The 24,766-nt window shown below is 45.7% G+C and overlaps 4 protein-coding genes and 1 long non-coding RNA gene across 7 annotated transcripts; 3 read left to right on the forward strand and 2 right to left on the reverse strand.

Annotated features, from left to right (window-relative positions):
• The first annotated feature begins 766 nt into the window (after positions 1-766).
• TMED2 (transmembrane p24 trafficking protein 2) lies at positions 767-5,668 on the forward strand. The gene is made up of 4 exons (XM_064392418.1): positions 767-996; positions 1,908-2,100; positions 4,325-4,432; positions 5,374-5,668. The coding sequence occupies exons 1-4, from the start codon at positions 817-819 to the stop codon at positions 5,496-5,498; spliced, it is 606 nt and encodes a 201-aa protein (XP_064248488.1). The 5' UTR covers positions 767-816; the 3' UTR covers positions 5,499-5,668.
• A 1,717-nt stretch (positions 5,669-7,385) lies between these two features.
• On the forward strand, positions 7,386-14,903 carry DDX55 (DEAD-box helicase 55). Its single transcript, XM_064392199.1, has 14 exons — positions 7,386-7,523; positions 7,762-7,812; positions 7,989-8,075; positions 8,455-8,546; positions 8,639-8,701; positions 9,256-9,405; positions 10,072-10,261; positions 10,408-10,490; positions 10,864-10,995; positions 11,921-12,013; positions 12,644-12,758; positions 13,407-13,575; positions 13,924-14,216; positions 14,640-14,903. Exons 1-14 carry the CDS (start codon positions 7,416-7,418, stop codon positions 14,802-14,804), a joined length of 1,791 nt encoding a protein of 596 aa, XP_064248269.1. The 5' UTR covers positions 7,386-7,415; the 3' UTR covers positions 14,805-14,903.
• Positions 14,904-15,092: 189 nt separating this feature from the next.
• EIF2B1 (eukaryotic translation initiation factor 2B subunit alpha) lies at positions 15,093-18,695 on the reverse strand. 2 transcript variants are annotated; one of them, XM_064392201.1, is made up of 9 exons: positions 18,594-18,695; positions 18,389-18,490; positions 18,170-18,306; positions 17,976-18,092; positions 17,663-17,775; positions 16,971-17,039; positions 16,230-16,305; positions 15,909-16,034; positions 15,093-15,484 (listed from the first exon to the last, which is right to left on the reverse strand). In XM_064392201.1, exons 1-9 carry the CDS (start codon positions 18,679-18,681, stop codon positions 15,329-15,331), a joined length of 984 nt encoding a protein of 327 aa, XP_064248271.1. In that variant the 5' UTR covers positions 18,682-18,695; the 3' UTR covers positions 15,093-15,328. The 2 variants fall into 2 exon arrangements, with proteins under 2 accessions (XP_064248271.1, XP_064248272.1); XM_064392202.1 differs by having other exon boundaries at positions 18,566-18,618.
• Positions 18,593-24,118, forward strand: GTF2H3 (general transcription factor IIH subunit 3). 2 transcript variants are annotated; one of them, XM_064392203.1, is made up of 13 exons: positions 18,593-18,730; positions 18,891-18,970; positions 19,855-19,964; positions 20,501-20,664; positions 20,922-20,984; positions 21,221-21,250; positions 21,706-21,734; positions 21,819-21,893; positions 22,081-22,134; positions 22,360-22,428; positions 22,550-22,685; positions 22,768-22,804; positions 22,891-24,118. In XM_064392203.1, exons 1-13 carry the CDS (start codon positions 18,721-18,723, stop codon positions 22,958-22,960), a joined length of 927 nt encoding a protein of 308 aa, XP_064248273.1. In that variant the 5' UTR covers positions 18,593-18,720; the 3' UTR covers positions 22,961-24,118. The 2 variants fall into 2 exon arrangements, with proteins under 2 accessions (XP_064248273.1, XP_064248274.1); XM_064392204.1 differs by having other exon boundaries at positions 19,858-19,964.
• On the reverse strand, positions 22,549-24,658 carry LOC135282432 (uncharacterized). Its single transcript, XR_010348606.1, has 2 exons — positions 24,374-24,658; positions 22,549-22,916 (listed from the first exon to the last, which is right to left on the reverse strand). It is a non-coding gene; the product is annotated as an uncharacterized LOC135282432 (long non-coding RNA).
• Positions 24,659-24,766: the final 108 nt, after the last annotated feature.

Genomic DNA, 24,766 nt, shown 5'->3' on the forward strand with positions numbered 1-24,766 from the left:
CAGAGCAGAGTACACTGCTGTAAATCTGCATTTCTGCAGATAAACGCGTGCAACAAGCGGCAAAAGCAACGCATAAATATTTCACTGGAAACTCGGACTGTGTCAGTCTTTGACTGCTCCCACATCATTAAAAACAGGCTGCCCTGAGCTCAGGCGTGAAGTTCTTCTTTCTGGGAGGTTTAATTGGAAATTAGCGCTTAAGCGTGGTCATGCAATGAGTGCGTTTTTAAACAGTTGCTCTCGGGTGAAGCCAAACTGGACGTGCCATGACTTATTCTTTAAGCGTGAATAGCCCACAAGCCGGGCTTCCCTATTAATGCCTTGGCTGCGCCCCAAACATCTCCCTCGCTGCAGCAACTTCTGATTTCCCAACTTTAGCAGCAGCCTCGGCCGCCTGACAGCCGCTGGGACCGCCGCCTTTTATCGCTCCCGCCCGCCCTCCTTCCCTCAGGGCCGGGTCCCTCAGGAGCCGCCCCCCCCATCCCCTCAGCCGCCTTTTCCCGCCTCCGCGCTCGCCCCGCCCCGTTGCCGGGCAACGCCCCCTCATCCCCGCTCCGATTGGTTATCTCCGCCAACGCCCCGCCTCTTCTCCCCTCTCATTGGCTGCTCCCGCGCGTGGGTCCCGCCTCCCGCGCCGCGCGGGCGCTGCCTCAGCGCTTTGGCGGTGCCGCCGCCCTTTGTCTCCCGGCGGCCGCCGTAGCGCAGCCCGTACGTGGCAGCGGGGCGGCGGCGGCCAATGAGCGGCGGCCCCGTGCGCCGGAAGGGGCGCGGCGCGGGCCGGAAGCGGCGCTCGGTGCGGCGGCCGCTCGCTCCGCCATGTCGCCGGTGCGGGCGGTGCTGGCGCTGCTGGCCGCGCTGGCGGCCCCGGCCGCCGCCTACTTCGTCAGCATCGACGCGCACGCCGAGGAGTGCTTCCTGGAGCGCGTGCCGTCCGGCACCAAGATGGGGCTCATCTTCGAGGTGGCGGAGGGCGGCTTCCTGGACATCGACGTGGAGGTGCGGCGGCGGCGGCGGCGGCGGCGGGGCGGGCCGACCTTGGGCAGCGGGGCGGGCCCGGGGCCGCGCGGTGTGCGGGGCCCCTCGCGGCGAGCGGCGGGGCCGGGGCGGCCCGCGGGGCTCGGGAGGCTCCGAGCGGGCCCCGGTGCCCGTGCGGTGCCCGTGCGGTGCCCGTGCTGTGCCCCGTCCCGTGGGATGCCCGCCCCGCCGCGCTCGGTGCAGCCCCGGCAGCGGGAGCAGCGGCGGGGCCGCCCCCGGCACCCCCGGGGTTGGCCTCGGGCCGGTTCTGAGCCAACGCCGCCGGGAGATGCCGAGCAGGAGCTGCCTCCATCGCCTCGGAGAGCTGAGGGGTTTTGTTGGGGTGTCACAGAGCGGGGGGTGTTGCCGAGAGCCCGCGCAGCTGAAGATGACACGGGCAGAGCCAGGACGGGCTGGCAGCTCTGAGGTGCCCTTCAGGTGTCTGCGGTGCAGCTCAGGGCAGCCTGGCCTGGCGGGATGGCAATCAGGAGCACAGTGACCCCGAGAGCTCAGATCCCTTTGAAATGGTGGCTGCAGCAATGCCGGCTGTGTCCATGGGAGACTGGCTTTTTCCCTTTTTGTTTTCCCTCAGACAGCAGAGATAAGGTTTCCCCTGCTGTTGCCGGTTTGCCAAGCAGCCAGGGTTTGTGGTTTGCTTGTTCTTGACTGCTTATCTCGGCCACAGGAGGCCAGGGAGAGAGGCTTTTGCTTGATTTTCTTCACCAAGAAGTTTGTGGTGTTTTATAAAAGAGATTTCTGCGCGGGGAGCTGTGGGAGGGAGAGACTGGAGTGTGCCAGAGCAGCCAGGTGGCAGCTGGCCCTGGAGGCTGTGAGGGGGCACGGGCAGGCCTGGGTGTGGAGCACCAGGTGTGACCCTCTGCTTCCCCCCGCAGATCACGGGCCCCGACAACAAAGGGATTTATAAAGGCGACCGGGAGTCCAGTGGGAAGTACACCTTTGCTGCCCACATGGACGGCACCTACAAGTTCTGCTTCAGCAACAGGATGTCCACCATGACCCCCAAGATAGTGATGTTCACCATCGACATCGGGGAGGCTCCCAAGGGGCAGGACATGGAGACAGAAGGTGAGGAGGAGCCCTGGGAGGAGCTCTGCCCTCCGTGCATGACTTGGGAACTTGAGCGGGGCTCTCGGCATTCCCGTTCCTCCAGGTGGGATTAGCTGCCCTCCTGCACAGCCAAAGTGGATGTTTTTAGAGCTGGTTACACAATTTGAGGGAAAAACCACCAGAGAATCCCTCGGCCATCTGCAGACACTAATGCTTCCATCCTTTAGCCCTCCATCAGTGCCATCCTCTGACTCCCAGCAGGCTCAGCAGTGTGGAGCCTTAGCTGGTAAATGTGCTGGTAGAAAACCTCTCCCATAGCTGTGTAAATGACTGTTTTATCTGCAGCCTGTTGTCCTGTACCCGTGTTCATCTCTCACACTTTCCTCTAGGTGGTGGAGATACCTGGGATGGTATGTGGACTGCTTTTTGAAAGCTCCTTGGCATCTTGTCTCTGGCACATGTTCAATCACTAACAGCTAACTTGGCTTTTTCTCTGTAACCTTGGTTTGGAGCATGAGAATGTCTTTGTTTAATAAACTACCCAAAAGGTCTGATTCTGAGCAATGCTGAGCACCTGCAGGCTCCCAGGGCAGGTTTGGCATCAGGTCCTTGTGGCCATGGCAGTTTGTTGTTCATGGCTGACAGAAGATTTGATCAGTGTAGGTGAAACTGAGCTAAAACTTTGAACATCCAAGAGTGCTGGATGTTTTTGGCAGTGTTTGCCTTCCCTTGCTAAAGGGGATGTTGAGTAATCAAAATCTTTTGGAAGCAATAAGCTGCTCCTAGGTTATGAATTATTACTGATGTGTCAGGGGAAAACTCAAACTTGTCATTTGCTGTAAAAAAAAAATAAATTAATGTATTGCATAGCAAGTTATAAAGTTTATTTAGAAATCATTGACTGTAGGTAGAAAGGGCAACAAATTCTTGTTTCCTATTTTAGCAAGTAAATAACTTGGGCATTGAGTGCTTGATGTCACTTAAAAAATAGCACATTCCAAACTTTGGATTTTTTTTTAAAGACTCACTTAAATCTTTTATTGAGTCTGCAAATATCTGTTGTAAAGAGTATGAGTGCAATAAGACAATTTTCTGAAGTGAATTTTTAGAGTGTTTTTAGACTGTCCCTGCAACTGTAGTTTCTTTTCTTACTGATAAACTGCACTTACTGCAGTGACCAGTTGGCCATGAAAATAAGGGATTTGAGGTATTAGGAAAGTTTGCACAATTATTTAGGTTTTAATTGTAACTTGTATGAGTGTTATTCTCTGGTCCTCTCTTTTGACTGCTCCCCACAAGGTGTGTGTTTTGAATAGCTCTGTTTTCAGACTGTGATCTGAAACACTTAATTTACAAATAAAACTGTAGTAAGGCAGCTCCCAAGTCAATGTCCCTTGAAAGGAAAATGTGTTGGGTTTTGTGACTTTTAAAGAGAGCTGATTGCCCAGGGCATGTCTGTGGAATGATACCTCAACCTGATGCTAGAAATCTCTGCAAATGACTTGCCTAATTCATAAATTTGTGATGGACAGCTCTTGGAGCGTGGATGTCTTAAAAAGACCCTGTGATTGACAGTCAAACCACTAAATCTTACACCTCTGAGCCTTCCATTTGCTGAACTGCCTCAGGCTGGTTTTGTGCTCCTGGTTTGGTATTTAACTCTCTCCTGCTTTCACAACACCACAAGAGCAGGCCGTGCCAGGCCCCTGGGCATTGTGCCCCCTCAGTGCTGGGTTTCAGCTGAGCTTGAAGATCACAGGATGGGATTTTTTTGCTTCAGAAAGTGATCTCATGATTTGCCAGCATCATGATCTTGAGCTAAATTCTCAGTTGTTCTATTTTTGCAAGCTTAACAACTAGGAAAAGCTGTCATGTTAAGATAATTTGCTTGGAATATATTGGATGATATTGGCAAAATAGATATTAGTGTGTGGTATTGATCTCGTGCATTCTTCCATTCTGTTCTCCTGGAAAAGTATGTGCACAGTGGAAATGTGGGGTCTCTCCTGAGTCTGAACTGTGTCTCCTATTTGGATGTGGAGAAATGTTTTCCCACTTGTTAAACACCACAGAGACACTTTAGGAAAAGTGCCACAGAAACTGGCTGTGAGGGTAGGAAGTGTCCAGCTGTACTGTCAGACCTCCTGCAGCAGGAAATTACCTTTAACTGCTCATAAAATCATTGAAATCCCTTTCTGCAGCCATTAACAGACTTTCTGATGCTTCTGAAATTGTTCTGCAGCTCACCAGAACAAGCTAGAAGAGATGATTAACGAGCTGGCAGTGGCCATGACAGCAGTGAAGCACGAGCAGGAGTACATGGAGGTCCGTGAGAGAATACACCGAGCAAGTACGTGCCTGCCTCAGCCCCTGCTCCCCCTGCCCTCCCCTGTGCATGGCTCCAGCAGGGCTTTTCCAAGTGGCTGCAAAAAGAATAATTTGAATCCTGCAGGGCCTGACATAATAAAGGATGTGGGTGTTGCTTGGAGTCGTCTTTAAATTGGCTTCCCCTCGTTGTTGTGCAAAATAACATTTGCTTAAGTGGTGTAAGTTCTGCTTAAGCAGTGGAAATTCTGCAGTTTGAATGGTGTGTTCATGGAGATACCAGTGGTGGTATTGTTTAATCCATGTACAAGGGCAGGGCAAACCATGGGATGGTTTTAAACTGAAATGGGGGAGGTTTAGATCAGAAATGGGGAAAATTCCTCCCTGGGAGTGTGTGCAGCCCTGGCACAGCGTGCCCAGAGAAGCTGGGGGTGCCCAAGGAAGGTGTCCCTGCCCATGGTGGGGGATGGGTTTTAAGGTCCCTTCCAACCCAAACCATTCCATGATTTGGTTCCCAAACTTTGGTTGAGCTGTTGCTTCACCCTTGAGGTGGATGTGGTTTAGCAATTGAGCCAAAGTCTCTTTTTAAAATGTTTTGTTGAAACAGAGCAGAGCTACTGTTACTTTCATGGGTGAGAATCAAGGGCAAGTAGTTTTGATGTGAAAAAACATTATATAAAACCACTGGCTCCTTAATTGTTTGAAGCTATGAATATCTCCAGTTTTGTGACGTTTGTTACTGATGGTCTGATTTAAGAAAAATCTGAATGTGTAGAACCTTCAGAGATCAGAAGTTCCCTGCTTGACTCAGAAAAAGCAGGAGGCTTTGTTTGGCAGCTCAGAGGGCAGAGTAGAGAAAACTGCTGCAATTATGTCCTAAGTGGGTTTAAAAACAGATCCATGGCAGGATGTTTTCAGTTTAAGTGCTTTGTTACTTAGTACTTTTTTTCTTTTTTTCCCCAACAGTTAATGACAACACAAACAGCAGAGTGGTTCTTTGGTCATTCTTTGAAGCCCTTGTACTAGTTGCCATGACACTGGGACAAATCTACTACCTGAAGAGGTTTTTTGAAGTGCGAAGGGTGGTGTAAGATCCTTCTGTGGTCTCAGATTTCAGTTCACTCTCTACCAAACATCCTGGTCACGAAAAACAAAAAAAGTCATTTAGTTTCTGAACCCTCTTTACTGAACTGTAAAACTTCTTTGCTTATGTTCCTTCCTAGTTAAGAAAAAAAAAAAAGAATTGTTTTTATATATCTTCTGTAGCAAAAGCTGTGCTGAAATCTTGTCACTTTATTGGCATCATTTTGTTCCACTGAGATCTGCCCAGTCTGTGTGCTAAGCAAGGTCCAGGCAAGCTGCAAACTCTGTAACTCACTCTAGCAACAAGCTCTTCTGTCTTCTGTAACTTTTTTCCCTGTTTCCAGGAGCACTTGCAGTTCTGTCCAGGGAAACGGTACAAGGCCCTCACACCCTTAACCCTGCAGCAGGTGTCATAAAACTGAAATAATCCCTCTTCCACTCACACAAACTGCCAAGGAAAAGGTTAAAATTCATTTGCTATTCAAAGGATAGTCATCAGCAACTGTCTCAATGATCCCAACTTCTTCCCAAAGTTCTTTTTAATTAAGTAGTTGATAGGAAAGCGCTTTTTTATTTTTTCCTCTGCTCATCACCAAATGTTCCTTACACGGTTCTCAGTCTCTCAGAGGTTTTATTTGGAAGCCAATTGTGTGCAGTGTCTTGGCAAACACTCGTGAACCCTTTGGCTTGTGCAGGTCCAAAGCTCAGACTGTTTGCCCAGGGCAGGAGAGTTCAGGAAATCTGGATTCCTGAGGCCAGAGGGTTCTGGAGCTGGGGTTCAATCCACGCTATGCAGCCCTTGTATTTAAGTGCAGTGGCAAACCCTGCCATGATCTGATCAGAATTAGCATAATGCTAAATACTGGCGTGTTTTCTTTCTTCAGGCACATGCAGATTTGTTTTTGTACAAAGTTACTTTCCTCAGTTATCTGATGATTGGTTTCAAAATTTAAGCAGCGTCTGATGTGGGTGCTGAGCCAGGATTATGTTGTGACTGATGTATATTAGTTGTAATCATTTTTGGGGGTGGGGTGGGGTCTTTTCCAGGGGGGAGCCTCTACAAGTAACACACAACAGTTTTGTACAATTAATTTAAAATTTGTTACAGGTTTTCATGTTCCAGGTAAAGTTTTTTCAACCTCGGGCAAACACTTGCAGCAGTTCTTCAGAGAGGTGGCTGTTACACCTTATTGCAACTGTTGTGTGCCAATATTTTTGTGTAAAACACTGAAAATTGAATTCTAAGATGTACATTTAAAAATTGCTCGTGAATCTAAATATGACCCAGGTTCGATAAATAAACAAATTCTTTAAAAAAATTAAAAATAGCTTTGTGTTTTTTTTTCTTTGATACCTTAAGGAAGTACAGATTAACACAAAGGGGTTTTTATAAATTATTTGTTTATTAGTGGCCATGAATTAAAAATTAAACCATAAGAAGTTCCATATCAGTGTGATTTGAGCCCCGGAGCTGCCCAGGGGGGCTGTGGATTCTCCCTCTGTGCAGCCATTCCAAACCCACCTGGGTGTGTTCCTGTGCCACCTGCTGCATGACTCCAGAGTTTTCTCCATCCTAACCATTCTGTGATTCCCTGCTTCCTCAGAATATCGGGAATTTATCCAGAGTCCATCCAGCTCTGGGGGCAGGTAGAATAAATATCAGGTGACTCTGAACCTGCATCTTGGGTTCGGGGTACTCGGGTGGCACAGCGCTGCTGTAAGACCCGCAGGAGTACTCTCTGCGCTAGGCAGCTCGCCATAAAAATGGGAGTTTTTTGTTAAATCCGAATTTTGTTTTTCCCCGCGGGGCCGCAGCCCGGCGGAACTGATGTGCGGCGGAACGGGAGGTGCCGCGGTGTGTGTTTCCGCCGGGCGCCGCCGCGGCGGGCGGGGGAGCGGCGGGGCGGTGACACCGGCGGGCCAAGATGGAGGCGGGGGCTGAGGGCGGCTGGGGCTCGCTGCCCGTGCCGCTGAGCCCGGGCGTGCTGCGGGCGCTGCGGGAGCTCCGCTTCCACCAGATGACCCCGGTGCAGGTGCGGGGCCCGCCCGGGGAAGGGAGGCCGGGCTGGGGAAGGGGGCGCGGGCGGTGTGAGCAGCGGCGGGGCCGGTCCGCCCGCAGCGGTGAGCGGGTCCCGCAGCAGCGAGAAGCCGCACCCGTGGCTTTCCCACCGGCTCCGCTTGGGTGGCGGTCACAGCGAGCTCTGCTCTGTCGGAGTTTCACCTCTGTGAGATTTACCAGCGCCTGCTCATGCGGGGCTTCTCTTTCCGCAGTCTGCGACCATCCCGCTGTTCATGAGTAACAAGGACGTGGCTGCGGAAGCGGTGAGTGCTTTTCCTTGAGTGCTTTTCCTTTGAGGGTTTTTCCTTCGAGGGCTTTTCCTTTGAGGGTTTTTCCTTCGAGGGCTTTTCCTTTGAGGGTTTTTCCGTCGCGCAGCTCGTTGTTTTCCAGCCTTGCCTCTGGCGCTGAGGGAGGCCTGACGCTGTTTCCACTCTCACAGGTCACAGGCAGTGGGAAAACCTTGGCGTTTGTGATTCCCATACTGGAAATTCTTCTCAGACGGGAAGAGAAATTAAAGAAAAAGCAGGTGAGGTTAAAATATTCAGTGCTGGCTTTGTTTTTATGATGTGCCAATAAGATTTGAGAACTTCCAGAAAATATCCATGAGGAAAATTACCACCACAGAGTGACTGTGTGCTCAGCAGCAATAAACTGTTTAAAACCTGGAAATAGAATTGGGGTGCTCTCACTGCACTTAGGTACAGCTCTGGCATGAACAGAATGGGGTTCTGAGGTGTTAGAAAAACGTCCCAAAATATGGATGTGTTTTACACTTTATTGTCTTTATGGGGAAATGTTTTGTCTGAAACAAGGCTCAAAATCATGGCTCGTGTTAATTCAGCTTGAAAGGAAGGATTCTGCCCAGATCTTTCTCTTTTTTCTCCCCACAAATTCCTGTTTTTCAGGTTGGAGCTATAATTATCACACCAACCAGGGAGCTGGCCATCCAGATTGATGAGGTGCTGTCACATTTCACGAAACACTTCCCCATGTTCAGGTGGGTGAGCTCCAGCATTTCCATGGCCACAGTTCCTTCTGTCTCTGGTGAACCAGCAGAACTTCCAGATGACCCAAATCTTCCTGTCTCAGCCAGATTCTTTTGATTGGTGGGAGGAACCCCATGGAGGATGTTGAGAAGTTCAAGGAGCATGGGTGAGTTGTTTGTTTGCCAGTTCCCAGAGCTGTGGTTTTTCCTTGTCAGGGTTTTTCAGCCCAGAGCTGTGCTGCAATGGGGTGGTGCTGCCAGAATCTTTTGGGGTGAGCTGGGGAATTGTGGGGTCTGTTCCTGGAGCGAGGTGCAGCTCTCATGTGGCATCAGCACCATTTTTCTGCTGTTTGGGTGAAGAACAATGCCCTCAGTGGATATTTCACTTCTCCCTGCTCATTAATTTCCTGGAATTGTTTGGTGCTGATGCTGGAGTTTTGAAGGAATCCTGTTTTTGCATGGAGGTTCCAAACATTCCTGCAGCTGCTAGCTGCTCTCCCTACCTGCTGTTTATTTAGAATTTTTAGAACTTTATTGCCACAGGGGATGTGCTTTCACCTGGGCATTCCCCCCATGCCATGGCATGTGAAATGTGGCTGCAGTAAAAGTGACAAAATGAAATTGTTTGGCCGAAGAACGCAGGGCAGGGCTGTGCTGCCAACACCAGGAGCTCTCCCAGGTTCCTGCCCTGTGGTGAGGGAATTCTGTGTGTGACCAACAGTGGCAACATCGTCGTGGCCACGCCGGGCCGCCTGGAGGATCTGTTCAGGAGGAAAGCAGATGGGCTGGACCTTGCCAGCTCTGTCAAGGCTCTGGATGTGCTGGTGCTGGATGAAGCAGACAGACTCCTGGACATGGGCTTTGAAGCCAGGTATTGAAACAAGAAATTCTGGTGGTTCTTCTGCAGTTTTAGATGAGTTGATGTGTGATGGATGTGAGTGAGCGTGGCCTGCAATGGCCTCCAGACTTCATTTCTTCTGTTTTATTGAAATTTCTGAATTTGTTCTTTCATCTTTGCTCTGTAACTACACAAAGCAGTTGCTAAGGGGGAGGAGAATCAGGAAACGTGGAGCCTCAATGAATATGGAATTTCCTTTGCTGAGATGTATGTTAGCCTATCTCTATTAATAAATATCATTATTCACACTCCAGTATGGCTTAAAACACTTTAACCAACAATCTTTGATCTCTCTTTTCTCTACCTTTCTGAGAGAAAGAGAGGTAAGAGTTTATCTCTCGTTCTCTCAGAGTTAAGGTAATTATTTCAAGAGCAGTTTGACATGTGGTAACAAAGCCTGTTTTGCTTGTAAACTCCTTTCCAGCACTGGTGCTGGTCAGTGATAGGATTTTTATTTCTCAGAGGTGCAGAATTATGGCCTGGGGGTGTTTTTGTCCATTTTCAGTCAGTGTAGCTGAGAGCTACAGTTGCCTGGGTAGGAATTGAATATTATTTCCTGCTTGGATATTTCTGGAGTGATTAAAGCTCTTCCTGAGGGAAGCCTTGGGACAGTTACATTTTCCGCGTGCTTCCTTGCAGCTTGAATGCCATTCTGGACTTTCTGCCCAAGCAGAGGAGGACAGGTCTGTTCTCAGCCACCCAGACCCAGGAAGTGGAGAGCCTGGTGAGGGCAGGGCTGCGGAACCCCGTGCGCATCTCGGTCAAGGAGAAGGGAGTGGCAGCCAGCAGCACCCAGAAAACCCCAACACGCCTGGAGAACTACTACATGGTGTGAGCCTGGGCTCTGCCTCAGCTCCTGTCCCCTCTCCTTTCTCCCTGGCCCTATCCATAAGATTATAAGTCTTGGATACTCAGGATCATGTTAACAGGAGAGTCAAAGTCCATTTTCTTATGATTTTCTTTTGCATTTTTTAGATCTGCAAGGCAGATGAGAAATTTAACCAGCTGGTGCATTTCCTTCGGCAGCACAAGCAGGAGAAGCATCTGGTCTTTTTCAGGTAACTCTGTGTTTCATTGTGAGAACAGTTTGGTGTTTCATTATCCAAATTCCAAAACTCTGCCCTTTGTTTCAAAGGACACAGCTATTTTCAGAGGGATTCATTTTGAGAGCTGTTTTTTAGAATAAGGTGCCTAAAAAGAGATTAATCATTGCTTCATGTCAGGATTGTGTTATTAAGCAAAACATAAATTTTATGCATTGTTAAGTAAGACATTATAGATGATTATATGTTAATTATAAAAATTATGTGCATGTTTTAAATAAAAATATGTATGTTTTTGAAAGAGGTTGGGAAGCTCTAGCTTGACTGTCTAAACCTGATTAGAAATGCAGCATAACCTTTTGCTTTATGCCTGTCTTTATCACAACAGCACGTGTGCCTGTGTGGAATACTATGGGAAGGCTCTGGAATCCCTAATTAAGCAGGTGAAAATAATGAGCATCCACGGGAAAATGAAGCACAAGCGAAACAAGATTTTCACAGAGTTTCGGAAGCTGCCGGGGTGAGAACGTGGGGAGGGCTGAGCCAGCCAGGGGCAAAGCAGTGGGGGGGAGCTGGTTGTGTCTCACTGTTCTGCTGCTGCTTGGTGTGGAGGGATGGCTCAGGTGCTCCAGGCTGGCTCTGAGTGTATTGAGATATCACAAATGGTGATGTTGATAATATCACAAAGTATGACCCCAAACAAAGGGAAAATGGGACTGGAGCATCTGCACCCTGCTGTAGGTAATCCCTGTGGCAGCACAGGAGGTGAGCACACTGCACTGTCACTTGCTGCAATCACACACGAGTCCTGATTTTAAGCAAACTGGTAGCAAAAATAAGCTTTTCCTGATCAGCAACCAGAGTGGAAACTCAGAATATGACTTTATTAGTGTATGAACAAGAACATGGCAACACAGTGCTGTAACCTGCCCACAGGGAAGTGTTCTTGGCAGCTTTGCAGGATGCTGTTAAGAAACTCTTGCCTCATCAACTGTCATTTTTGTTATTGCATGGGACCTGAGTTTTAGCTTTTTATAATATTATGAGAAAAATAATTACCAGCAGATTGTAAGAACAGCTGTTGAAAAGAACAGCATGGCAGTTTTGCTTAAATTGTCACTCAAGTCTTAAGTCTTTTTTTTAAAAACATTTGTTATAGTACATTCTGCTGTGGTGGATGAAGTGCTGGTTTAAAATTTGAATTTTTAATGGGGAATTGATTTGTCTTAGAAATGCAATATAAATCACAATAATTTTCATGATGTTATGTAGAATTTTAGTTGGTGAAAGCTGCAATTACCTTGTATTTTGTCTCTTAGAAAACCCCAAATGTTTTAAAATGTTTTGTTCCTACTCTCCAGTGAAGGTGCAGAGCACAGAGCTGTGAGGAGGCTGGCTCTTCTCAAATGACAGCTTAATGAAAGTACACTTTTTCTTCTTCCTAGGGGCATTTTGGTGTGCACAGATGTGATGGCCCGTGGCATTGACATTCCAGAAGTGCACTGGGTGTTGCAGTACGACCCACCCAGCAGTGCCAGGTACAACTTCAGAGCCCGAGATGTTTTTCTTTCTGTGTGGTCTTTCCTTCTGTGCTGTTCAGGTCTCAGTTAGGAACAAAAAACTGCATAAAGCACATCTAATCACTTCCTGGAGGTTAATTGAGAGAACACACAACATAATGCAGGAGCAAGGGAGGCTGAAACAGTGCAGGTTTTGTTGTCACTGCAGTGAATTGCAGTGACTTTGTGGTGTGTGGGTGTCAGTCAGGGGGTGATTGTCACATCTCTGTGCAGAGGTGGCTCTGGGTAAGGCTTTGTGTGAGAATATCAGAGAAAGAGTGAGAGGTGACACTGGGCTGAAGGAGAACAGAGGTGAGAGCAGGGACTGAGCTCTTCAAGGGATGGTACATTGAAAACTCACAGGAAAGGAGCCTTTCCATGGATTTTAACTTTTGCTGTCATAATTCTTCCTACAGCTTGCTGGAACTTCACTCCCAAAGCAGGCACCCCTTGCTTTAGCCTAACACTTGAGTGGGATTGCCACACGTTTCTTGTGTTACACTTTGCTAACTCCTGTTGGTTCAGTTCAGTGTTTTGCATCCCACAAGATTTGCCCCTTTGCTGCCCAGTGCTTGCAAAGCCAGCTGAGCTCTCTCTGGGCTCTTGCAGTGCCTTCGTGCATCGCTGTGGGCGCACAGCACGGATTGGCAACGTGGGCAGTGCTCTGGTGTTTCTGCTTCCCATGGAAGAATCCTACATTAACTTCCTCTCAATCAACCAGAAGGTGAGTAGGCTTTTATTCTACCCCAGAGCAGGAAAGAGCAAGGGTACAGGCTTGCTGATAGGAGCTTTGAAATCAGAGTTTGTAGAACGTGGGGTCATACACGTGGGTAATGTTTTAGCAGAGGTGCAGAATTAAAGGACAAGAGCTGCTTGTTAACCACCAAATACAGCTGGAACATGATTGCTCCAGTGATACCCACTGGGTTTGTAAGAGGAACATGCAATGAGTAAGGAAAGGCCTTTTGTTCCTAGGGGTGTAAATTGAGCATTTGCAGGAGGGCAGTGCTGGATTACAGCCCTGCCCCAGCAGCTCACCCTGCAGCCTCTCTGCTCTTTACTTGCAACTCCTGCAATCCCCCATGCCTGCTCCTGCCTGTGTGGGATTCATTGTGTGAATTCTCTGGAGACCTCCTAGTGAGACCAGAGCTTGATAAAGCAGGAGATGAAGATGTTGCCTCTGTGGAGCTGCAGTGTGAGCTCTGCTGGGCCAGGAGCTGCTGTGTGGGGTCATGGTCAGTGCCCAAAGGGAGAGGGGCTCAAAGCTGACTGAGGGTTAACTGGGCAAGAAGGGTGAGTTTGAGGTTTCACAGTGCATTCCACATCATTTGTTGAACTTTTCCTTTGGTTTTGTTTATTTTCTGGTTCCCAGTGTCCCATGCAGGAAATGAAACCACAGACAAACGTGCTGGATCTTCTTCCCAAGCTGAAGGCCATGGCCCTGGCTGACAGGGCAGTGTTTGAGAAAGGGATGAAAGCCTTTGTGTCCTACGTCCAGGCTTATGCCAAACATGAGTGTAATCTGATCTTCAGGATCAAAGGTAATTCCCAGCAGCGCTGGTGCCTCTCACTGTTTTTCTCAGACAACAAAAGCACAGTGGTGTAATCCACAAGCTTCAGCTTCTGATTTTTGATCTCACATTCACTTTCTGCACCAGATTTTGATAAAACTATTTTTTTCAAGCATCTTGTTTCAAGAGAAAACATTTAAATATGGAGTTTGACCACACTGATAAAAGCAGAAATAAAAGTAACTTAGTATTGTTGCCACTATTATGGTCTAGAGTGCAAACAATACATTAAAATAATGTTGACTTTTTTTTTCCTTTCTCAGTTAAATTAACTTTTTATCCAGCAGGAAACTGACTTGATAATCTTTATTTCAACAGATCTGGATTTTGCCAGTCTTGCCAGAGGTTTTGCATTGTTAAAAATGCCAAAGATGCCTGAACTAAGAGGAAAACATTTCCCAGACTTTACTCCCGTCACTGTCAATACAGACTCCATTTCATTTAAGGATAAAAACAGAGAAAAGCAGCGACAAAAGAAATTAGAAGAACAAAGAAAAGAAAGAGAGGAAAATCAAGGGAAAAAGAAATTTGTAAAGAACAAAGCATGGTCAAAGCAGAAGGCCAAGAGGGAGAAGAAAAAGAAAGTAACAGCTAAAAGGAAGCGTGAAGAGGTAACTGTGTCCATTCCCTTGAACTGAAGTGATTGCTGTAGTCCTGCCACTGGCAGAGAGCCCTGGCATTTTAATGTGGTGGAACTGGTGGCTGTGAAATAACATTTTAGGACTTGGACAAGCAAAGCTTAAAAAAATGATAGAGGTTTTTAAAGCCAAACACTAAAACAACTTCTCAGCACTGATGCTGGTCAGTAATAGGATTTTTATTTCTCAGAGGTGCAGAATTATGGCCTGAGGGTGCTTTTGTCAATATTCAGCAAGTGTAGCTGAGAGTTACATTTGCCTGGGTAGGAATTGAATATTATTTCCTGCTTGGGTACTTCTGGCAAACTCTGACTTGTAATCTTCTCTTGTATTCAACTGTGTACAGTGAAAACCTTCTGGTGTTGTGTTTAATTTGTTGTTTTTAACTTCCACCAGGGCTCTGATATTGAAGATGAGGATATGGAAGAGTTGCTGAATGACACAAGACTCTTGAAAAGATTAAAAAAGGGAAAAATCAGTGAAGAAGAGTTTGAGAAGAAACTAACAGGCAACCACAGGCTCAAAGCAGAAACTGTTGAGGACACGGAGTCTGAAGGCTGACAGTTGCTCTAAGCACATTTTTACATTAAAATACTGCTTATTTCAATAAAACTGGATTTCTGTAAAAATAGAGAACAAAATACCTCTATAAAAAGAAAACAGAGCTAATCTAATTTCTTCACAGAGAGACCTGGCAACCCTAAAGAATGCAGTTGTTGAGGACAAAGGTAAAAGCACCATTCTGGTGTGGCAGGAGCTGCAGGTTTCCATCAGCAGCCTTGTGCACGTTTTAATTTTGTTTTTTTCAAGTACATACCACAGATCAGTAAGAGAACACCTCAGAGTGAGTCTGGATACACCATAAGGGATTTTATTTTACAGTATCAAAATATTCCATCCCTCTTTAAAATAATTTAGTTGCGGCCTTTAGGAGCTGTAAGAACTTTGGGAATTTTTTCAACAGTGGTCCATAATTATGTTAATCCTTCTAATGGCATTTCCTTGCCATGCTCACGTATCATCCTCCAAGTTCTTAGAACCCTGGCAGTCATGAAGATGACACATCCTGTGCAGGAGTCTCTGAGCTACAGGTAGAGTTTGATGAGTTCATCACTGACAGCTGAAGGAGTCAGCACACCCAGGTCTGTGAAGAGCAGAGTGATCAGTGATGGGGAGGTGTAGTCAATCCAGGGGTGCTCCTCTGTTAGGTTCTGACCTGTTTTCAGAGTGTCTGCTTTGTACTGGAAGGAAACAGAGACCATTAGTTACTGCACAACTGCAGTGGAATCCTCTTTTGGGCAAGAGCAGTGCTACAGCCTCAAGCAGATGTTTGTGGTAAAACTGCAGGAAGTCAAGTGCACACACTGGAGCCACCTCGGTCTCAGCTCTTTTATCTTGTGTGAAAAGTACAATTTGTAGTTCTGGAGTTTGGTGGTTTAACTGTCTCTGACCCTCAGCTGCTCGTGTGCCCTAAAGGAGCTGCTTTAGGAGCAGAGTACCAGTATCAGGACAAATTGTGGCTGTTTGGTGCCTCTGCCATGGGGTAACCCCATAATGTACCACGGCAGAGAGATCCACGTAATCAGAGATGCTTAGAAGACAATTTTTCACAGACACACCAGTGTGCACCTTAGCTGGGTAAGATGCAAATTGAATTTCTCTCACCTTAAACCTGTCAGGGACGTCCTGCTGATTGAGAGGGAAGAGTCTGACAAACTTGAAACTTTCTGCTACCACATAAAATGGCTTGTTCTGGGCTTTGGCACACACAGCAATTTGATTGGTGCCAATCTGTGGAGACAGATGGAAAACAACATTGCAGTCTCAGAGCTTGCCTGAAAATATTGCCCAGCTTCCAACAATTAACAGACATTTCCTGGATAAAATCCAGATGGAAGAGACTTTTCAAAAAGCTTTAAATGCTTCAGAGAAACCAAACTTTAAAAGTCCAGAGTGTACAGAATGATGTAAGAAACTCACAATTACCTTGTTGATAATGCCTCCACTTTCAACTACACCTTCAGCACCAACTAACACCAGGTCCACTTTCTCCATAATGTAGCTGTTAAAAGGGGAGAAAAAACCCAAGCATTACTGGGTAATAGGACAGATTACTTGCTGAACAGAACAGAAATGAGTAATTCAAACAATCTTTCCATATTCTGCACTAGTTCCATCTACCTCTTGTAAGTCCACATGCTGCTACACATCCTTGCAGTGGGATTTCATCTGCTTCCCTGCAGGAATATTAAGTAGCCTTTTCTTCCCCAGCCATAACTGACCCTGGCAACTGTGTAAAGGCTGGAAGAAGCTGAACTCTTAACTAGCAATGTTCAGATTTATTGTAGTTCTTTTCTCATGTATTGGGCTTGTACTAAGCAGTGCTAATTTAGCAAATACCTTAAGAAACCACAACACGATAACACACAAATTAGGGAAAAAAAAGTGTTTTGTTCTTTAGCACCTCAGTTCTTTTTTACAGACCTGTACAAGTTCTTAGGTCTGGTTCTTTCTTTCATTCCAACATGCAAAATCAAAGCTTGTGTTGTAGCTGACACATTCTAATTGTGCACCTAAAGCTGTAACTCGTTTGGCCTGTTGGATGACTTTGACAAACTAAGTAATATTCTCTGGGGTTTGAACAAGCTGCTTACATCTAAGTTTATTTTGTCTTACTGTCAAAATGAAATTGTCATGAAAAATATCAAAATTTATGATCAGGCTTACCCAACTGCAGCATCCAGAATCACAGTCACCGGAATGTTCAGCTTCCTCAGAGCTTTTGCCATTTTTTGCCTATTAAAGAAAACATTTGGGCCTTAACAATTAATTTTTTTAAAGACAATAATAGGAAAATATTGTCTGAAAGACTGAAGCTTGTGACTGCCCCCATTCCCCTGCTGGTAGAACAGAAAATGAATTATTGTATAGAAATGGAAGGAATTGTTACACGCTGTTAGTGACATGTACTACCCAGTGTGCAGGGTTAATTCCTTCACCTACACAGCAATATTTGCTCTGAAAGGATTTATTTGGCATCTTTAAATGACATTGTTAGCTGTTTAATTTCTCTGATTAGCATAATACTGATTATTTTAGCCTATTTCTGAAAGAGACAGTTGGAAAGCAGTTGTCTCCCATCTCCCAAGGGAAAAGTAGGTTGCCTGGCACTGACCAAAGGTTTGTGAACCTTTGAGGAAAACCTAGATAACACTAATTAGGACATTGAGTATGGAAAGTTAATTACCAATACTTTTTAGATTTTTTTTCAATTGTCCAGAATAATGTGATATGAGTCACACTTGCTGCTTAAAATGCTCTGACCAAGCCTAGCAGCTTTTCTTAAGGCAGGACAAGTTGGATGGTAGCTGTAACTTACCCTGTTAACGAAGATAAACCCCAAATTAATGAACACTCACCCTGCTTCATCTGGCTGTGATTCAGTGACATAAACACTGAATCGCTTCTTGGACTCCACAGCTGCTTCCAACACCCTGAGGACCACCCTGGAGTAGGCGTGGGTCAGAATTCGCTGCCAGGACAAAACAAAATCACACATTACACTTGCTGAGCTAAGGGAAAGGGGAAAAAAAGCCAAAGGGAAACTTGGACTTTTGTCATGGCTCTGTGCAGAACTGTGTTGTGCAGAAGCCCCATCAGCCTCCTCCTCCTCTCCCCTCCTGCCGGCAACAGCAAAACCCAACAGCAGTGACCCTGCCCCGGCCTACTCACAGCACCGTCTCTGATGAAAGGGTGACACAGCTTGGCGATTTTATTCCTCGACAAGGAGACTTTGGTCAGGAAGATCTCCCCGCGCTCGATCATGATTTCTTTGCACTTGGAGTAGTCCTGGCAAAGAGCGGGGCGTGCTGAGCGGCCGGGCTCCGGCAGCAGCAGCAGCAGCAGCAGCAGCGGGCCGCCCTTACCGAGTACTCCAGCGAGGTGAGGCTGATGAAGCGCAGGAAGAGCTCCCCGCCGGAGGACACGGCCACCGAGGAGTCCACCCGCGACAGGGTGTCGATGGCGTCCCGCAGGCTGTTCCGCAGGCCCTGGATGGTCTCCCCTGGGCAGAGGCAGAGAAGCGCGGTCACGGCCTGGCCCGGGGGCGGCCGGGTCCGCGCCCCGCCGCGGGCACCCGGGCGCACCTCGGTCCTGCTTGAGGAATCCCAGCAGCGCTCGGATGGCGGCCACGGCCGAGGCCACATCGGGGTCGTCCCTCAGCTGCGCCCTGAACGTCTCGATCAAGTCTGAAAGGCAACGCGCAGCGTCAGGGCTCGCCCTGCTCTGCCCGGCCCGGCGCCTCCCGGGGCTGCCCCCGTTACCGTCCGCGCCCATCGCCGCCCCCGTTACCGTCCGTGCTCATCGCCGCCCCGCTCCGCTCCGCTCCGCCCGGCGCGCCGGGGCGTGCCCGGATGCGGAGCGCCGGCCCGGGCGTCATCCGCGGGCGCCGCAGCGCGGAGCCCGGCCGGCCGGCGCGATGAGCGCGGGTGAGCGCGGCCGCGGCCGCGGCCGCCCGGCGGGCTCCGGGCGGGCTCCGGGCGGGCTCCGCGGGGCTCTGGGGGGGCGGCGGCGGGGCTCGGGCTGCCCGCGGGGCTTCGCCGCTCCGCTCGCGGCCCGCAGTGACGGCGCTGTGCGCTCCCTTTGCAGATGATGAGCTGAGCCTGCTGATCGTCGTCCTCGACACCAACCCCATCTGGTGGGGGAAGAGGGCCCTGGGAGAGGCTGAGGTACGGCCTTAGGGCGCTGGCACTGCCTGGGCATTTCTGGGGGAAATTGTGCCGTTTTCTTTGACTTCTGAGCTGTCCTAATGTAATGGGTATCCTAATACCTTTTGAAAGAGCTGTGCAGCATTCTGTATTCATTAGAGCTTTTTTTAACAGCAAAAGCTCTTTCTGCGTTGTGAAAAACGCCAATCACTTGTTTTTGGAATTTTAGAAATTTAATAGTAATAAAGTGGTTATAAAAATAGTAATATAATTAAAATAATAAAACTTGAACATTTGAGGTTAGGACGATATGAGACAATAAAAACAAAGAGATACGGACGTCCGGGTACCTTTTTCAGGGCAACACAAGCCCGAAAAAGGACACCCCTTAACAGAGGATTAACCCTTAAAAACAATTGCCTGTTGCATATTCATACATGTCATACATGATGCATAAATTCCATTCAAACACAGGATTCTGTCTGGTCACTGTCAACTTCTTCCTCTTAATCCTTATGTCATCTTCCAGTCTGAGCGAGGTGGGAAGAAGTTAGTTTTCTGCTGATAGGGGAGCAATAAATTCCCTTTCTCTGAAAGATTTAGGTGTGCTGTGGCTCCTATCTGGTGCGAGTCCTTTCTTAAACAAATATCCTGCATAGCATAGTTTCTATTTTAACATTATGTTATAACCTAAAACTGTATTTACGAAAATTAATACAGCATAACTTTCTAACATACACATACAGTATTCATTTTAATACTTGCAAAAAGCCAATCATAAAATACACATTTTTCACATGCATCTTCAAATTTAGGTTTTTAAACTGCAGTCATTTCACAGCTTACTTGTGAATTGCTTCTCTGTAAATCTTACTGTGCTGCATCTGCTCTGTTCTCTTTTCCAGCAGTTCACCCTGTCAAAATGCATCGATGCAGTGATGGTGCTGGGAAACTCTCACCTGCTCATGAATCGCACCAACAAACTCGCTGTCATAGCAAGTCACACTCAGGAAAGGTAGAGCTGCTTCTGAACTGTGCAGAGGTTTCCAGTTTCCTGTAGCTGTCTCCTGATTTTCTTGTCTGATGGCAAGAAACCAAGTTAAAAGTGTGTAATATATCATTGTCTTAGAAAAAGAAATTAGCTGAAGCTAAATAGGAAAGAATCTTAATGAGTTACAAAGTAATAAAAAGACTTAGAAGGGAGGTTTAAAAGACTTAAAAATATGCAGAGAGAGAATGGTCGATATGTGTGGAGTGGAACAATACAAATGGCAGAAGTTCCCTGTTTAAGGGATATTTTTACCCCCAGATCTTTGTGAGTCTCAGATCTAGCCCCAAGTGCAGCCAAAGAACTTTGCCAGATCTCTTAAGAGGTGTCTCAAAAGGAGGGAGCTGCATGTGGGTTTCACTCCAGTTTAAGGTCACCTACCTTACACAGCCTCATTAATGCCTAAAAGGATTTTAAATTAAACTTCAGAGTATAGTTATCTGCAGCCAATAAATTGATAGCATTTTTTGTTACATGAATGCTTTGTTTTGCCTCTGTTTCAGCCGTTTCCTGTACCCTGGGAAGCGTTGGGCTGCTGCAGATCCCTTCGGAGAGGGAGGCCCTTCCGTGGAATCTAATTGCTCTGGCAGCAAGGATGGGAAATATGAATTATTAACAGCAATAAATGATGCAATTGCAGAAGAGATTAAAGACCTCATGACAAAGAGTAAGGAGAAGAAAATTCTAGGCTTAATATGCAAAATTCCAAAAGACTTGGACTGTCAAGGAGTTGCAGAAATGTTCTCTATTTTCATCATATGAATTTTAATATGCTTGAAGTAGATGAATTTATTATGTTTGACACTTCAGGCCTCTGCATTAGTATTATTTGCCAAAGATAAAAATGTGTAGTGTTTTGTATTGTTAGGTTCAGTAGCTATTTTTATATATAAAAGTAACTTTTGCACTTTTTCTTGGATTCAGCTGACGTGAAGGGCCAGCAAACAGAAACCCTGTTAGCAGGATCACTTGCTAAAGCACTTTGTTGTATCCTTTTGATTACAGAATCTTCAAAGCCTTTATGTGTTCTTAAGACTGTTTCTTATAATATTAACTTTTACTATTCTTATTTTGTTATAATACTTAAAACTGAAACATTTGCCTGATAGCTATAAGCTTGTGCTTATCAAAATGTGTATTGGCCAAGGTGGTGAATATGTGGTGTGGATCATGGAGTTATTTCCAAGAATGGAATATAGATTCCTTAATTGCAGCTCATGTAGACATCAACAAGATGGGCAAAGACCTAAAAGGTAACACCTCTTTTCCTGTTTTCAACACTGAGTAAATATTTTAACCTGAATAATAGGTATAAATTCACATGCACACATAAATAAATAAGTCTGGACACACACCCATTTTCAAAATCAAAATATCTGCCTGATAGGTAGAGGTTTATTTTGATCATTTGAAGTTGCCTACATTTAAAAAAGTTAAAAGACTTGATCAATAGTCCACGTCCTTGGGGAGAGTTTCTGTTGTGTGGAAATAAACTGTAACTGGAACTGGAACTTCTTGGAATAACTGGAGGTTGAGGGGAATTAGTCCATAGATAATTGTCACTGGGACTGGAAATAGTTTCATATAGATATTTTATCTGACCTGTTAGATCTAATATCCAGTATATTCTGAGGTGTCATATGCTACAGAATTAAAGGGCTGATACAAACAAGGTGCTGATGCATTTCTCTTTCTTTTTAATACTTAGCCAATCAAGAAATTAAATCAAGGATTCTGGTAAGGACTTTTGCTGTCACAGTTTTCTTTTAGTCCTGAGATCCAGTGATATATGTAGGCTAACAAGTTTGAGTTTGTATTTAGGTCATAAAAGCTGCAGAAGACAGCGCATTGCAATACATGAATTTCATGAATGTCATCTTCGCAGCACAGAAACAGGTAAAGCTGGCCTTTTTTCCTTTTATATTATCTTTTATTTCTGTGTAAAGATAACACAAAAGTTAATTTCTCTTATGATTACATAATTTATAGTGCACTTATCATGGAAACAAGTCATGACAGTAACACTGACAGGGCTGTGTGGGTTTTGGCTAAATTTATTTTTTATGCATGTCATCTCTTGCAGAGTATTTTGATTGATGCCTGTGTCTTGGACTCTGATTCAGGTCTTCTACAACAGGTACAGACTTGCTCTTCTTATTTGCCATTTATATTAACTCATAAATACTTGATGTTAAATGCTTCAATACATCCTTCAGCTCTTTCCTTTAATCAAGAGTGGGTGTGGAAATATGTTCAGTGGATCTGACAGTTCTGTCATGCAGGCCTTGTGCAGTACATGGATATTTTAAATGCCCTGTTAATGTCCTCAAACAACAATCTGATTGTGGTCTCTGCTTTGCAGGCCTGTGATATCACGGGTGGCATTTATTTGAAAGTGCCCCACATGCCATCCCTTCTGCAGTATTTGTTGGTAAGTCACTTAAAAAACACTTGATGTTTTTTGTGTGTCAGATATGAAATACTCACTTCACTGACCCGATAATACAGGAATACCAACCCAATTCACAAAATGCTTCTCTCTATCCCTGCAGTGGGTTTTTCTCCCTGATCAAGAGCAGAGATCACAGCTCGTCCTTCCACCTCCTGTTCATGTTGACTACAGAGCTGCCTGCTTCTGCCATCGCAACCTCATTGAAATTGGCTACGTGTGCTCCGTGTGCTTGTCAAGTAAGTTTATAAACATTTAACAGTCTGATTTCTTACATTCCAATGCCCTGTTTTAGTGAAAGCCAATTCTTTGATTTTTCAGTATTCTGCAACTTCAGTCCTATCTGCAGTACCTGCGAGTAAGTGTTTATTCTTTGTATTTCAAGGGTGGGTGTGGCAGTATGTTCAGTGTATCTGACAGTTGCTTTTCCATGTTTTTTTCCAGGACTGCTTTCAAAATATCATTGCCACCTGTCATGAAAGCAAAGAAGAAGAAATTAAAGGTAGCTGCGTAGCAACATTATGTAAATACATCATTACCTCCTCCAGAATTCCATGAAATGGAACCTACTTGAGAAACTGATGGCACTTTTTACTGGATATGAAAGAGAACTGTATGCAGTGCTATTACTTGTTTCTTAGGGGATAAATATTTAAAATGTATGTTTTCTATGCAGCTTGTTAAGTAACAAATCACTGTATTACCATGTAATCTGTGCTGTTTTAAATACTAATTCTTCACTGTAAGAAGAACCAGAAGTTACATCCTGGTAAAGAGACACAGCCTGTGAATTTGAGGGTCTTCTGTCCACTGAAAAGTTTCACACCTCTGAGTTATTTTCAAAGTCAAGAAAGCTTAGATTCTTTCTATATGTTGGTGTAAAGTTAAGACTGACCATTTCTGTTGTGTAGGATCAGAATCATAGCACTGTGTTGTTCAGGGACTTCAGCTTCTTACTAGCAATATGAGCCATCATTTTCAAGATGGTTTGTGAGCCACTTGGGAAAAAAAAAAAAGGTGCTAATTGCCCTGCATGTGCACTCACATGTATTCATATTTCTGTGACTGTTCTGTCCTTGTGGTATTTCTTTTTCAATTTGATATCTCTTCATTTGTGAATGAAAGGACTTCCCTTTGTTTAAAATAGCATCAATAAATGCAGACCAGCTGGTTAGTCTTCAAGGTTTTGTTTTGAAACTGGAAAACAAGGAATGTAGTTGTAATCTGATAACAGGCACACTTCTTATTTTTAGTATTTGGGTTTCCATCTGACACGTGACAAGAACAAAGACTTTTGGATTGGTGTCTTTTATGGCAGGAAGGTCTGCTGTGTACTTCTGAATGTACATTTAAAGAAACAAACAGTATCTCCTTCTAAAGAGAACTATTTAATTTGGTAGTTTAACCTTTCTCCTGAAAGGAATAGAGAGGAATTTTTTTCCACATAGAAAACGAGTTATTTTTTTTTTCCAATGTGTATACAGGAATTTGACAGGTCTTGATATTCACATCAGGTTTTGCCACTGTAACAGCTGCAGTGCCAGTTTTTTCTAGGCTTGCCAGTGTAACAAGGCGAGCTTTTTTTCATTGACAAAAGCCATTTTGTGTGAAGGCTGTATTTATAATTTACGTTGTATAAAACTTTTGTAATAAAGACTGTCTCTTTTTCAAATGTGGTCAGATATTGCTTTGAATGTAAGGGTGAGCTACATGATTTTCCTGGAGTTTTGTTGTTTGAGTCATACTAGCAAACAAAGGGATTAGTGTTTATTTGCTACAAGTTACATACTTCTCTTATTAATTAGTATTATAATGACTATTAGTTAATGATTCTCTCAGTTCTCATTCTCATTAGTCTACATGCCCAGTTTCTCTCTTCTTTTGGGTTTGGGGATTTCTTGGGACACTGGTCTCCTACCAGAATTACCTTTTACCTCCTTGGATCTGATTTCAGCACAATTACTGCGCTGGTTTTATTAGTTTCTTCCTTAACTGGGAAGTCCAGCCAGATGTCCTAGTGGTCCATTTCATGTTCATAATCAACACAACCTCCCGCTTCCCAAACCATGCCCCGGGTCTGAGAGCTCTAACTTTAATTTTTTTTTCCCCCTCACACACTTAAGAGCTTGTTTGTTAGCGTTGTTAGCTCTGTCAATTTGTGACCGGCCAGGGGTGTGGAGCTGCCCCGCCGCCACCACCGTGAGGCGGCCGCCTTCCCGCCTTTTCCACCGTGAGGCGGCCGCCTTCCCGCCTTTCCACCGTGAGGCGGCCGCCTTCCCGCCTTTCCACCGTGAGGCGGCCGCCTTCCCGCCCTCCCTCC

The sequence above is a fragment of the Passer domesticus genome, chromosome 17 (genome assembly GCF_036417665.1).
Source record: "Passer domesticus isolate bPasDom1 chromosome 17, bPasDom1.hap1, whole genome shotgun sequence".
In the NCBI taxonomy this organism is placed as follows: Eukaryota; Metazoa; Chordata; class Aves; order Passeriformes; family Passeridae; genus Passer; species Passer domesticus.